Source organism: Manis pentadactyla, chromosome 2 (assembly GCF_030020395.1).
Source record: "Manis pentadactyla isolate mManPen7 chromosome 2, mManPen7.hap1, whole genome shotgun sequence".
Taxonomy (NCBI): domain Eukaryota; kingdom Metazoa; phylum Chordata; class Mammalia; order Pholidota; family Manidae; genus Manis; species Manis pentadactyla.
The window spans coordinates 116,761,164-116,777,054 of record NC_080020.1 but is presented as its reverse complement, the minus strand read 5'-3'; the positions used below and the strand labels follow the sequence as shown (position 1 = coordinate 116,777,054).

The 15,891-nt window shown below is 36.6% G+C and overlaps 1 protein-coding gene across 4 annotated transcripts in view; it reads right to left on the bottom strand.

Moving 5' to 3' along the window:
- Nucleotides 1-15,891, bottom strand: part of DROSHA (drosha ribonuclease III) — a 117,707-nt gene that overhangs the window by 46,805 nt on the left and 55,011 nt on the right. For 3 of the 4 annotated variants that reach the window (XM_036926608.2, XM_036926609.2, XM_057496107.1), the window contains 3 exons: nt 10,385-10,509; nt 8,652-8,751; nt 7,099-7,206 (listed from right to left, as the gene is read on the bottom strand). In XM_036926608.2, coding sequence (XP_036782503.2) covers nt 7,099-7,206; nt 8,652-8,751; nt 10,385-10,509 — 333 coding nt within the window. The remainder of the gene's footprint in view (nt 1-7,098; nt 7,207-8,651; nt 8,752-10,384; nt 10,510-15,891) is intronic. The other variant, XM_057496104.1, reaches the window with a different exon arrangement.

The following is a 15,891-nucleotide window of genomic DNA, read 5'->3' as shown; positions in this document are numbered from 1 at the left end:
CTATTTCCTCTAACCTTTACTTTTGTGAAACAGCTTTAAGTTCCTTCACCACTTCTAAACTTGCTCCAAAGAGAGCCAGTTTCTCTTTCCAAATTAAATCTGTTTCTTGTGAATACTATGGAAAGGTATATATGACCCACATCCATCTTATATCCAAGAGAACAAAGTCTCAATATCTTTAAGACTGTTAAATCTTTAACTCAATTTTTTAAATTGTCAATCTTTGAAATGTTGAAATACATCACTAAGCATCTCTCTCCCCCTTCATTCATGCCTGGCAACTGTTTTTACTTAAAAAAATCTCCTTTGGAAGATTGAGAGGAAATGGTAATGTACAGTTTCAAAATCTATTAAAATTCTCCCATTAAAAACAAAGCAACTAGATTAGCAAAATAAACCTGTGAACAATATATACATAAAATCTAGACAACAGTGTATCCATATGAACATCTAAGTAAGAATGGGTGAAGACCAAGACCTATGTGGTCTCAGCAACTGTGAAAGAGAAAAAACAGAGAAAGCAATAGGGATTCTGATGACCCTGAGAATAAAGACCCCCCAAATTAATGAAATGTGACCAAGACTGGAGAGGGCTCTGAGTGAGTACAAGGGGACAGTCTAACAGTGCCAGAGGAGCAGGGCTCTATATGTGCTCAAAAGTTAAAACTGAAGTTCCCTTCCTGGGTAAAGCACCACAGTGTGAAGAAAGTGCAGTATTAAAAGCCACATTTAAGCAGGATAAGAACAATAAAGGGCATAGGGAAGAAAGTCTAGATAAAAATAGAGCAGGGAAGCAAATGGGGCAGGTCCCAGAAATTATGAGGCCGTGTATTTTTATCACTTTGCAAAAACAACAGAAGGAAGGGCCCCAGAACCATGAATAGCTAGTCTGGCTTATGGTTCCTTCTTAAAATTACAGGAAAATTTTTCACTTATTTAACTTACTTAACATTATTTAACTTAAAGAGCAACAGAAAAGAATCATGACAAATCCCACAAAAGGACTTTATAAGAAAATAGAGAAAAGGAATAGAATAAGATCCCTCTAATTAAATTAAAAAAGAAAAGCCAGAAAAACATGCCAACAAAACAGATTAAAGTTGTAACCTAATATTTCAAAACAAGCTAAACAAAATTAAGACAGCAATAGGAACGATAAAAGAAAGCTACAAATAAATATTATATTACTCCAAGAAATGAATGATTGGAGGGAAGATGTGAAAAGAAGTGACACATTAAAGAAGTGAATGGGAAAGACATAAAAAGAAATAACCATTTCAATATAGACTAAAAAGAAAGAATGCAACAGCATATTAACCAATGAATAGCACCTTTGAGAAACAAAGATGGAAAAGAGAAAAACTTACAGAAAACTCAAAAAATCAAAAAAACAAAAATTCAAGAGAAAATAATAGCCACAGAAGCAAAGAAGATACAAGATGTAAATAATAGGAGTCCTTAAAGAAGAAAATCAAAACAACAGAACAAAATAATATAATGTTCAATTCAAGAAAACTGACCTGAGATAAAAGACAACTTCGAAGTATGTACTGAAAAGGCACTGAAAAATTAACCAAAAAAGAGCGGAAATATATTCTAGTAAAACTATTGCTAGTTTTTAAAGAAAAAAAAAATCCTTTAGGCACTGACAAAAGGACCAACTTATATTGTTATCACACTTTTGACTTCAATACTTTATAGCAGAAAACAATGAGAACATATTTAAGATATTAAGGAAAGAAAATGTAACTGCAGACTTTACATCTATTTTAAGTGGCCTGTATATTTAAAGACAAACTGTTAGGAACACATAGGAACTCAAGGATCATTGACTGCTTCACTGAGCCCTTCCTGAGGAATCTGTTAAGTGAAATTTAGATGACTAAAAAACAAACAAACAAAAAGGACAGTCATTGGCATAGGGCCTAGTGAATACCTTCAAATTTATTTTCACCTGTAGATAATCATAAGTGGGTCAACATTATAGAAGATGGCTAAATACTCCAACAGATTAGTACAACCACCAGAAAATGAGGGGAGAATGAGTAGCACCTAAAAAGCAGGACAAGTTTGCTACATGCCTCCTAGATATTCACTTGCAGTAAAAGGCTATCACTTCAAATTAGATGCTCGGTGAGAGAGAGGAGCAAAGTGGTAAAGAGTAGTTATTTTCAATAACAAACAATGGGAGACACACACACACACAGAAAGAGAAACGGGGAGGAGAAAAGTTTAATTATACTATAAATGTGTTCATATAAAGGTAACCATTAGAAAAACAGTAACCTTCTTAAATACAAAAAGAGATGTGCAAAGAAAAAAAGGCAAAACCTCATAATGATCACTTAACAGAAAACAGCTTGACAGAGGGGAGACCAAATAAACCTGTGTGTGTGTGTATGCATTTGTTTATATTAAAATGGAAAAAATTAAATCATTTCTAAAAGATGGTTACATTTGGAGGTACAAGGTGGCAAGGACAGGGTAGAAGGAACAAAGATAGAAGTTAGATTTTTAAAAACATTCTGGTCTTTGCAAATATGATTTTGGAATCACAGTTAAATATCATGCATAATTATGAAACAATATTTAATTTTTAAAAGGGACCCTTAAAATCAAAAGTCAAATGAAACCAATGGGTCTGTGTATCCAATCTGTGGCATAAGCCCAAGCAATTTTATAACACAGCAATCTGAATATATATGCCTGATAGGATTATACCTTGAGATAATTACAAAAAGGAATACCCCCAAACAAGCAACTACTTTCCATAAACATACTGTTGTGGTACCATTAATATTGTTATTCTGGGACTACTGTTTATATATTATGGAATAGATCAAATGGGTGCTTTTTTTTTGGTTTTTCCTATATGGGTCTGTACCTCAAAGTAATTAAATAATTGATGACGGGAAGATTCTTTTTAAAAGTATTCTAACTAATAAATGCAGAAAGAAAGAAAGAATATCACTTTGGCAGTCCTTACAGAATTCCTGGGTTTCATCATGATCCAATGACTAATAATGCAACACAGACAAAAAGAGAGACCACACCACTACCTATGAAAAAGCTGCACCAAAAAAATGAACTTAAATCTGATCACTACTATCTGATAGAACTACGATGACAGAAATATTCTGTGTCTGAGCTATTACAATGTGTTCTTAGGCCAAGTAAGAACTGAGTTTTTCAATTTATTAATTTCAATTAATTTCAATTTAAATAGCAATTTGAGGCCAGAGGTACTATACTGGACAGTACACTTTTGATCTAACTACGAATTTATAGGAAACACAAGGGACAGAAGCATGTGTTAAGTGACACCATAAGGTTGTAATCATCAAAATCCTGACTGGATCTTAGGACTCTACAGCACATATGATCCAGTTTCTTTCAAAATTTTCAAGGAAAACAAAGAGAAGAAATGTAATGAGAACCCACAGATTAAGGAGACTTAAAAAACATCAACTAATTACCATGTATGGATCTTGCTTGGACCCCAATTCAAGCAGACTGAAATATATGTAACAGACAATCAGGAAAATGGGAACATGGACTAGTATCTGGTATCACAGAAATGCTAACTGCTGAAGCTGTGCGATGAGTACAGAGAGTTCAGCACACTTTTCTTTCTAATCTTGTACATATTTGGAATTTTTATAATAAAAATATAATACTAAAAGTTCTCTATCAGGGCAGTTAGCTTTAAGCAAAATCTCCTTCCTTTCCTTCCTAAGAAGCACTATATTCTCCAGTGAAAAAAAAAAAAGTATCTCACATGCTCCCAAAATTTGTTAAGAATAACTGTGAAGCCATATGTTTCTCAGAGGTTCCTTTTTCTCTCCCGAGTTCTAACTTAGAAAATACTTCCTTCAATGTGAGTCAAAAACCTCTTAACCACTAGAGATTCTTCTTTTCGCTATTCAGTCATCCCCTGATAAATCACTGATCAAGAGTATCCGTTAATTTGGTAACATATGGCTGTCCTCCACCCTAGTCCAGATAGTCACTGTAGGAAGACAGCACAGCTATTAATTAGTCCAAATAAACTCTCTGTCTACTCAATACAAATACCTACCAGCACTACTCAAATTTCTTCTCCAGACAACAGTAGTTCTTCAGGCACCATGCCTCCATATTTTGCACAATGAGGTGGAGTGTCCACAGTTTGGTATGAGCCCCTTGCTGGTTATATGACCATAATGGTGAGGAGTCTTTGCTCCTTTTTTGACATCTCTGTGCATCACATTTATCCATTCTCCATTCTTATGATTTGGTTGATTAAGTTCCATGGACCACATCCCTAGTACACCACTGGGTACAAATATCTACTTCTATAAGATACCAGTTCAAAATGCAGAACCCCATTCTGAAAGTATAGATCCTATACCAACATAGTGATGCTCTTCTTCTGAGTCATGATGCTGAACTTTTAAACTTCAGTTTCAGGTTTTAATTCTTGCATTTTCTTCCATTTTGCCCAGAATCCACTCTTAACCAGCAGCAACAAGGAGAAAAATCTCTCAAGAGTTTTTCTCTAAACATGGTTTCAAGTCTGCATTTAGTTCCCATGTTATTGTAGGCTACAGGACCACCCCTAGGTTTCCATTCCTCCTAACATTGGTTGGGGAATCATGTAGTCTTCCAACCTCCTCACAACCTGGTAACTTCTCTGGTTGGACAATTAAACATCTAGAGTTGAGATGCTGGTGCTGAGGTTATCCCACCTCAGTCTCATCACAGCAAGCTGTATCTCCAGTTGTAGCCAGATAGTGTCACAAGGATTTTACCAACAACCTGCCCACAATTATTACTAATAAACAGTAGGTTCTACATCAGTGAACTACAAAACAGAGAACCTCCCCTCCCTGAGGATTTAGAGAAGTGCTCAGCCTTTTTTCCCTTAAAACTAAGTATGAGTCTATCTGTCCACAGGCATCAGTTATTCAAATTATTCAGGGTATTATCTCATTTAGCTGCTATTTCTCAATCAAATTCTTATTCTTCATCACAAAAAATTCTAAATATATTTATTTTGAATGTCTTAAACTGCATTATTACATGCCACCTGCCATCTTATTTGAGGAACACAGACAAAAAGAAAACACTTATTCTAGGATAAGAAATTAAATATAGTTACAAGACAAAATTAGTTGTTAAAAAAATAGGACCACTGGAGAAGGGGAACAAGGTCTTTAAAAAGATGACAGCTATCTGCAGAAGAGTGGGAGTCCTGCAAAGAGAGGGACTTTCATTAGATCAACCCCTTGGCGGGAGTTTTACTCAGGATCCATCTTCTCTGGCCAGTTAGTCAAAGAAACTAACTGAAAGTTTTGGGCCCCAACCTCAAAACACAATGTAAAATGTAAAGCACAGAGAAGATAACCTAGTCCTCAAACTGCTTCTAATGTGGCTCAAGACCCAGAGACATTTGTTACACAGAAGAAGAATACAAAATGCAATGGAACAGATCATTTAGCATCCTTTTTTTTTTTTTTTTACCTAAAGGCAAAAAAGGGCTCAATGTAAAAAAAAAAAAGTTATGTTCAGTGGAACAGAACTGCCCTAGTGGCTGCTAAATGGGGTGAGAGAGAAATCAAGTTAACAGGATACTCCCTCCACAGCCACCACCCACCAATCCATTAGTTATTTTGTATCTTTTTACAAATTAAGGTTCCACTAGGTTTAAAAAAACAAAAAGAAAAAAACTTCAAAGTTAACCAAAAACACAAATTTAAAAACTGCTGACCTGGAAGATCTCTAGGTCCCTTCCAGTTCTTAACACTGCTGAATTTTATGATCTCTTAAACAGTCAACTTTGCCTTATCACCAAGATCAGCAGCATTGGAGCAGACTGCTGAACATTCTGCTCACTGTTCTGATTAAATCTATCTTAGGATGACAGTATGTTGGTTTTGGAGAAACACTAGCAAATAGAAAAACTGGATGAGAGGACTTGAAGAGGCCCTAAGAAAGAATCAATGGAAGTAAGATATTCACATCTGAAAGCACTGACAGTTAAAAAAAAAAAAGGTCAGTTGACAAAATAACTGAGGACTTGGTTGATGTAGCTGCCATCGCTGTAGATGATAGTCCGCAATCTGTCTAGCAATACTGCATCGACAGCAGTTTATCTTAACACAAAAATAATTAGCTTTGGATATCACATGGTAAATGGATAACATAGCAATACCTTTAATGATAGGATTAAATTCCACTGTTCAATATAATAATTAAATGCCAACATTGATTTAAAAAAAAAACTTCATTAGATGAAATGAATACCTATGAGGGCCTGAACTTATTGCTATACATGCAACCATCAAAATAGGTAAAGCAGAAGCCTCTAAGTATTCTTCCAAAAGGTTGAACACAGCAAATTATATTTCCTGACCCCAGCTTGCGTACTGAATTTTCCTTTACTGTAATTCCCATGGAGCATAACCAGTATCAATCATAACAAATGAATCAAATGAAGAGTCAAAGAACATGCTGGGTTTTGGGGATTTCTAACCTATGGTATAATTCCATCCATAGAGAAAACAAAAATACATTAGTGGGTCATTTATATATAGCTGAAATGTTCCTCTGTTAAGTTCACCCGAGGAGAAAATATTATTTGGCTCAAATAGGTAATTTATACTGAATCTGCCCATCAATGCCTTCAATTTCTGCAACATAAGTCAGAGTCAACCATCTGGAAAGTTTGTACACACTCCCTTCAGAAGGCTGCCTATACAGCTACTCGAGTATCTCTTTTAACAAGCAGAACAATGTGCTGCAAACAGGCAGGTACATTTGAAGAATGCAGACACAGAATTTAGCATTTCTAAGGCAGCACTCCCCACCCCACAACTGTGCACGTGGACACATGTGTGCGACACACACACAAAACAAACAAACAAACAAACAAGACAACATGAAAACTGACACAAAAACGAAATCGAAATGATAAAAAACAGTTTATGGCTGGTATACCACACAGCTACAGGTAATATGTTCTGTAGAAAATTCTCAGAAATAGGAAAACATCAGCGCCAGATGCCTTTTAAAGGAAGAGATACATGGGTATAATGGTGTTCTCAGAAGCTTCATCACCTGACAGACATCAGAACGGATGCCAGTTTTCCAGAATCCTTGGCTACTTAGCTCCACTGTTACTTCTCGCCTCATTGTATTCTTCTGTCGTATTTTTTGGAGCGCTTCCTAGAAAAGAACTCATTATTATGAGTAACCTGACAGTTGTAAAGCACTATTAAGCCAAACACCAAGCATTAGAAAATAAGCTGTATTTATTCAGTATCACCCTTACATTCAGGTACTCAAACATCTCCATACCAAAATTACAATATTTTATTTGAAATGAAGTCCAGGATGCTTGAAGGCTTGAGTATAACCCAGCCTTTCCTGGCAACTAAAAAAAAAAAAAATCTAAACCAAATCTACCATTCTGGTGAGTTCAAACAAAAAAAAAAAAATGACCTTTCCCTGATAAATAAATAAAATGTGGTGTTTGGGATTTGAAATCAGCATTTGAAAGTTCTATTTAAAACAAGTCTTATGTTAAGCACTTACGCCTGAGAAAAACAATCAGTAAATTAACCTGCAACCATATAATTCTAAAACATCCCTTCTGATTTGCAAAGCCCTTACAAAAACTCTTAGAGCAAGGGTACATCTTATTTAAGAAAGACAGTGATCTAAGTCTTCTGCAAGGCACATTAGGAACTGACTCTTCCCTTTTATTGCCCTTCAAATAATTAATTATAAAAAACAATTTTGTATTTGTATGCTTATTCAATGAAAGTCACACAGGAATTCACAGTAACAACAGGAACCACCACTACACCACCTCCATCACTGATTAAGGCCAAACACCACTGGACGAAAGTTAAATGGAGTATTTCAGAAGTCCTCACAACCATCCTTTCCCTTGGTACACCAACAGAGGGACATTTCAGTTAGCCACTCCAGGCCTTGGTTCCCTTCTTTAGAATGAAGCTGTCTGGCTCAAGTCATAGCAAGTGACTCGGCCAGAATTTGAAGACTTTTCCGTTTCAAAGCCTTGCTCTCTTACACTACTGCAGCAGAATAAAACTTCATTGAGACAAAATCTATGTTGATACTGAATCCATTGATTCCTAAAAATAAGAATTATGATTAAAATACAAATGATCGTGGAATACAGGGATAATACTACCCATTAGTAAAGAAATATGGAATTTGGATATTAAAACTTGATGAATTAAGTTCACCCAACTATACTCACAGACACAAGCAAGACAATCTTTTATATAACCTTAAAACCAAGAAATTTGATAAGGCCCAGTGTTGTATTATGTGCAGTCTAATTAAAGATAAAAAGCTGACCTAGCCAGTTTTTAAACTTTTAAAAATTTCTATAAAAGATATATTTATTCCTACTGGTGGCAATCCATTCTGAAACTGGCCTTTTTAAAGGGAACAGTGATCACTTAAGACACTAAAAGAAGAGAAAAACAATCAATCCATGGAACCAATATGAGGAGTAAAGAATGATTTTTTAAAAAGTATTTTATCTGTCTTACTCTAGCAGTATAGTGTAATGCAACAATCTTGACATAAACTTGAAAAGTGTCATTGTTAATTACAGAACAGGCTTAGGTACCAACCTCTCTCTGGGCCAGCTTCTGTTTGTCAGTTTGTTTGACTTTGGGACTATTTGCTAGGAGGTGGCGAAGTTTCACATAACTCTTCCACAGTTTCTGGTACCTAAGGAAAATGACAGACAAACATCTTAGACAAAGAGGAGGTGAATCTGAAGTGCAATAAAACCAGTTGTTTTAATAGGCCTGTTCAATCATAAATTGCATTCTTTTGAATATCCTTAATGACAGCAAACCTTCATTCTAAGGAAGGATATGATTTGGGGGTGGAAGGGCAGGACGACCAAGAATCATCTGAAACCTAATGATTAACTTCACAATTGTAAATTTAAGTTGAAAATGAGGTGTTACTATATGGATGAATCTCTCTGGAGAGATTTCTAAAGACACACAAAAACCAATAGAAACATGTACTGCTTCTCATTGTTACCTCTTTGAAAATGACACATTTTACTTAAATACGTGCTTTCTGATGCTGTTGAAAGACCCTTTACTTAATAAGGACACTGTTGATCTCTGAACTGCCTACAATGAAAGTAAGAGTTGGAGAGGATTAGAAAAGAGAACCCTGTTTGTGCCAAGACCCAAGCTACGTAGCTGTACTCATTTTCCACTGGACAGACAAAAAGACAAATGGTATACACCAACTTGTATTCACCATGACAAAAATAAGCGTATTTGTTGTAGCCAAATACATGATAACCTGCATCAATCTAAAAGGTTCCAAAAAAGCACCCTGGGAATGGAGACAATATGCAGTCCTTTAGCAATTCACAGTCCTGCCTTCTCAGAGTCCACGAGAGCCTATCACATTCTACTAACATTTTTCTGAAAAGAAGGGACTTTCAAAGGATTTCCTGTCATATTGGAACTGCTCCTTTCTTGGCCTAAGGTGGGTCACTCCTTTTGGATCACAATTTTTTAGAGAAGGGAGGAAAGAAAGAAGTACTTACACAGTGCCTGGTTCACTGCTTCATACTTTTATCCAAAGGGGGGAAAAAAAGAACAAAACCCTTTAGCCTTTTCTAATATATCAGCCAGAAATGTATTTATGAACTGAAAACTGCCCATGCCCTTCTCTCCCATTACAAATCCTCAAAATAAAAAAATTTAAAAAAGTCAGGAAACTGTTTAATGAGGTAAGAAATCCAAACACTCCTGAAGAATATAATGGTACTATTTCCATTCCCACACGTCCTCATCTTGTCCCAGAAAAACACTAACATGCCAGTTGGCAAAACTAAAATGTGGAAGGTAACATCAATCCTAAGAGTCAGAAGTTACACCTTCTCCTTCTGACACAACCCTTGCCTCTGCATGGGATCTTGAGCTCGTATTAAGAAGACCCCAAAAATAGAACTCTGCATGAATTCGGCAGCACTAGGAAGCAACATGGAGCTACTTTCCTCTACAGGGCACTGAAAAAATAAAAAAATAATAGTAAGTATTATAAAGACAAAGGAATGGCTCCTCAAAGGTTAGAAACATACAGGACTCATGTTGACCAAGATTGCCAAGGATAATCTATTAAGAGTAATTTCCTGCAGTTAAATATGTAGAAAAATAATCTTTCAGGGGATACCAAAACTTTTTTCATTTGATAACCTAAATTTGGAAACATGGTTCATTTCAGGTCCTAATTTTTAAAAAAGAAATAGCCACTGAAGGGTATTCCTCTGCTAATTCAGCTGTTAGTAGAAGGTGAAATTGGCTAAGACAAACACCGAGAAATATCTTACTGTGGGTCTCCTGCATAACTCAACTGTGCAGGGCGTATCCCAAAGTGGACAATAATCGGAAAAGTAATCACATCTGGGTTGAACTGTTCACGATCCAGTTGATCGATGCGGACAGAGCTGGGTTTCTAGAGAGAAAAATCAAAGTCATTTATTCCCATGAGAAGTCTTTAAGTATTGACTTTAACTATGGGGAAGAAATTAATCGGATTTTTTTCTAGGAAAGCCTCATCCCTAAAGGAAGAATGCCATTTAAAACCCTTTAATCATAACAGCTATACACTATATAAAAACTATAATGTCATATCTGTAAATGAGTCTATGCCATTTGGCATAATGAACAATGATTTTGTTCTTTTTTGCAGTCCACATAGAAACCTTTAAAAATTAAACTTTTAAAAAGGACACCTAGTCGCATGTAACTTCTTCTTAACCTCTACAAAGACACTGAGAAAGTATTCCACATCACAGGGAAGAGACGTGCTGGCTTATCCTGCTTTAATATCACATTCCAAATGAATGGCTTACTTCTCAGGATGCTCAGATAGATGTCTCCGTAGAGTTTTTTTCTCATTAGTTCTCTGTATACCTTGTGTATTCCTACTTTTCCTTTTTTTTAAGTATAAGTGACACATAACATATTAGTTCCAGGTGTACAACATGATTTGATATCTGTATATATTTTGAAGCGATTACAGTAAGTCTAGTCTGTCACCATAAAGGTAAACAAACTTTTTTTCTTACGATGAGAATTTCCAAGATCTACCTTTTAGCAACTTTCAAATACGCAATACAATATTACTGACTGTAGTCACCATGCTGTGTATTACATCCTCATGACATATTTGTTTTGTAACTGGTTTGTACCTCTTGAGCCCCCTTCACTCATTTTGCTCATTCCCCCACCCTCTTCCCTTTAGCAATCACCAATCCTTTCTCAGTATCTATGAGTTTTATCTTGTTTTGTTTTTTAGATTCCACATATAAGTAAAATTCCACATATGAGTAAATGCAAGAATGGAATCTTGCCATTTGCAACGATATTGGAGGGACCTTAAGGGTATTTTGCTAAATGAAGTAAGTCAGAGTTTTAAAGACAACTGCCATGTTTTGTTTTTTTTTCAATCTAATAAAGGAAGAAGTGAACAGCTGGTTCCTTCTTAAGTTAACTAAAATATGAGGAACCATTTGTAAAATATCTTTCATCCTGAAAGCTTAATTTGTAAAATGATGGTGAAATTACTGAAAGTATATTTTAGCAATCTACTTGCTTATACTCAACCCTCAGGGCAGTCCTTAATAAGAAATAAATTCTTCCTAGGAGATTATGGGGGTCTTTAGCTTAGCTGCTTTGAAGCCAAAGGTTACAGAACTTCTCCACACAGAGGCCAATAAGCTTCATTCTGCCACATAGCAATGCCCAACAACTATGCCCAATTCCTAGAGTTGGTTTGGTGGCTTGTTTTGTCTAGGACAGAGGGGTTTCAGTGCTAATGCTGGAATGGCCCCTGGTAAACAGGACTAGCTAGTTAGCCCATCCACAGCTGTAGCCCCAGTCAGCCATCTGACATATCCAAGTAGATGACAGTGAACAGATTTGTGTAAATTCATCCACATTAATTAAAAACAATTTATACCTAAGTTTTTGAATATTATATGTCATTTAGCAATCAAATTTTCTCCAGTATCTTGAAAAGTTGACCTCCCCTCTCAAAATTAACTGGACAAGATTTTGGTCACAGGTTACCTAATAGGAAATTATTTAAATGCCCATCCAACAGCAGCAACATGTTATCTAGGTCCAAGAATTGTTTTCAATAGTTTGTGCATCAAAGCAGCAAGAGACATTTTTAAATGAGAAATTCTACAACTGAAAAATGCTAATGAATTATTCATGTTTTGGTGATTTTAAACCCAGTTATGGTATCAACAGAAGAAACAGTGATTTAAAATATCTATAGTATCTCTAAATTTATAGTGGGAGGGATGAAAATGGTCTAAATTTTGACCACACTCTACAATATCCATCATACCAGATTCTTTGTAGAAGAATAAAAAACATTTTCACTAAGAACAAAGTATTCCCTGGTAGAGGAAAGGCCTAGGGAGGGAGATTAATTCTTTTAAGCTCTGCAGCAATAAAGCACTTAATGCGACCATAATGGCTGGAAAATTTAATGAATTCCCCAATATCCTTACCACTGGGCAATCTTTCAAAGCAAGTACTAGAGTGGATGAAATGTAGTGCCATGTCTACTCTGCCCTATTCTCAAAGGATATAATGAAGGTTGTTTTTGTGACACTGAATTTTCAGGATATTTCTTCCTTTAAACATATTTTTATTAATTTCAACATGTTCCTAAGACTGACACCCAAATTCTTAATTGATCTCCAATTACTTTCCAACATAAACCTTTCATTCTGATTAACCTGGTATCATTATCTCCAAAACTGGCCATATACCATCCCAAATACATACATTTAATCATGCCAGTGATGTAATGCCATAAAGAATTCACTGCAGTATTTAGGATGCATCCCTGGCAGCCTGGCCCAGTGGCCTCACCACAACCAAAGGTTTTTCTGAATGGCTTTTTCACTGACTGGTCCACTGATTCAACAATTCAGCACAGAATCCTTTCATGTGGCTATGCCATGAGTTTGTGCCTGGGCAAACATCACATATAATCTATATACTTCACCAGCACCTGGCTCACTAGTTTATAATAGTCCCCTCAACAAATGAACTGAACATGACCATGGTAATGGAGTAAATGTCTTATGCCACTGGCTAAAACACATGCAATGGTTCAATCAGAAGCACCTGAGGATTTTATTTTTAATATACCGATCCTTGGGCCCTACTACCTGAAGTATACCAGGTAGGGTCAATCAGGGCATTCTTGTATGTTCAAAAGATCTCCAACTAATTCTAGGATTTCAGGAGATTTCAGCCATGTCATGGAAGGAAGCCCCAGGGTGAAAGTGCTCCCTAAGTACCACTGCAGATCAGGGGGACTCTCACAGGGACCCATCAGGATGAAACGGTATGTCACCCACCAGCCCCACCCCCACCCATCCTCTAATCCAGCTGTAAAACTGACAGAAGAAACACAGATTTGTACAACTATTTAAAAAAGAAAAATTAAGTTCAGTCATACTCTCATTGTGCTATGACTTGTATGTTTCTTTTAAAGTTAAACCATTATTTATGTGGCTTTACAATATTAACAGTAAAAGTATAATTTTTTAGTTTAAAGCAAATTTTATGTGTAAACATTTTTAATATACTTTCATTTTCTTGATTTAAAATAATCAGTATTAGCTGGAATGTTTGATGTGCAAATAGCAACATTTTGTTTGTGCAGATGTTTGGGTCACGCTACTAAAAGTTGATCCAGTTTTTACTTTTATGAATTTTTATTTTTATGTTTATGAATCAAGGCTATTACACAATTTGGCAGCCTCTTTAAAACAACAGCTTTGTTTAAATGGATTACTCTGCTTCTTTACATGGAAGTATTTTAATTCTCCATGTCTGGAAAACTTTATCCTGATAAGATACCAGTATATAGCTGTTTTCTAAAACAGCAAAATATTTCAGGGAAAAAAAAAATCATTTAAATTAACATAATACATATTTCTTTATAAGAGAAAACTAGTTATTTTTTAATTCTCTGCTCTGAATTTTTATATTTTTACTTCAAAAATTAACATTAGAAGCTCATTTTAAAACTAAAAATTTAAGAAAGAAAAATGGGAAACATTTGTAGTAATTACCACAAAGCATTGTCAATAAGAAGATCAATATAAAACAACAAATATCACAAAAGGTAATTAGACAAAGGGTATTAGTAGATCATCATCAAAAGAATTTGTGAAAAGCCAATAAACATTTAAAATATCAATTTTTGCTAGAAACCAAAATATATACAAAATGAAAGGAATAATTTTTCCCAACAGAGCTTTTTATTAAACTAGTATAACCAATACATAGAAACGGGCTCTCACCTACTCCTAGTCAGAATGCAAAAATTTTATATCCCTTCTAGAAGGCAATTTGCAACTCGTATTAAAAAGTCTTAAAAATGTGCACTTCCATTTGAGGGGCGGAAGATGGCGGCGTGAGTAGAGCAGCGGAAATCTCCTCCTAAAACAACATATATCTATGAAAATATAACAAAGACAAGCCTTCCTAGAATAAAGACCAGAGGACACAGGACAATATCCAGACCACATCCGCACCTGAGAGAACCCAGCGCCTCACAAAGGGGGTAAGATACAAGCCCCGGCCCCACGGGAGCCGAGCGCCCCTCCCCCCAGCTCCCGGCGGGAGAAGAGTAGGCAGAGCGGGAGGGAGACGGAGCCCAGGACTGCCGAACACCCAGCCCCAGCCATCCGGGCCAGAGTGCAGGGCGCTCGATACTAGGAAAACAGGGCAGCAAGAACAGTGAGCAGGCACTGGAGGCTGGGCGACAGAGGACATAAGAAAAGCGCGCGACCAATTTTTTTTTGCTTTTTTGCTGTTTTGTTTTGGCGAGCGCTTTTTGGAAGTCTTAAAGGGATAGGGACCCCAATACTAGGGAAACAGGGCAGAAAGACCGGTGAGCAGAGGCCTGAGGCTGGCACCGGAGAATAAAGACAAACGAACGACCACCCTTTTTTTTTTTTTTTTTTTTTAATTAAAAACTTTTTTTTTTTTTAATTAAAAAAATTTTTTTTTTTTTTTTTTTTCGTGGGCGTTGTTTTGTTCTGGCGGGTGCTTTTTGGAAGTCTTAAGGGGGCAGGGCGGGTCACTTAATCCAGAGGTACGGAATCTGGGATCTCTGGGCACCCTAACCCCTGGGCTGCAGGGAGCAGGGAGGCCCCTTACGGAGATAAATAGCCTCCCAGCAGCTCCTGCTCCAACGCGACTCCACCATTTTGGAGTAGCTGCCCGAGCCAGGCCACGCCCACAGCAACAGCGGAGATTAACTCCATAGCAGCCGGGCAGGAAGCAGAAGCCCTGTCTGCGCGCAGCTGCGCAGCACAAGCCACTAGAGGTCGCTGTTTTCCCAGGAGAGGAGGGCCACAAACCAACAAGAAAGGAAGTCCTTCCAGCCGTCACTCGTCCCAGTTCTGCAGACTATTCCTATCACCATGAAAAGGCAAAGCTACAGGCAGACAAAGATCACAGAGACAACACCAGAGAAGGAGACAGACCTAACCAGTCTCCCTGAAAAAGAATTCAAAATAAGAATCATAAACATGCTGACAGAGATGCAGAGAAATACGCAAGAGAAATGGGATGAAGTCCGGAAGGAGATCACAGATGCCAGAAAGGAGATCGCAGAAATGAAACAAACTCTGGAAGGGTTTATAAGCAGAATGGATAGAATGCAAGAGGCCATTGATGGAATTGAAATCAGAGAACAGGAACGCATAGAAGCTGACATAGAGAGAGACAAAAGGATCTCCAGGAATGAAACAATATTAAGAGAACTGTGTGACCAATCCAAAAGGAAAAATAT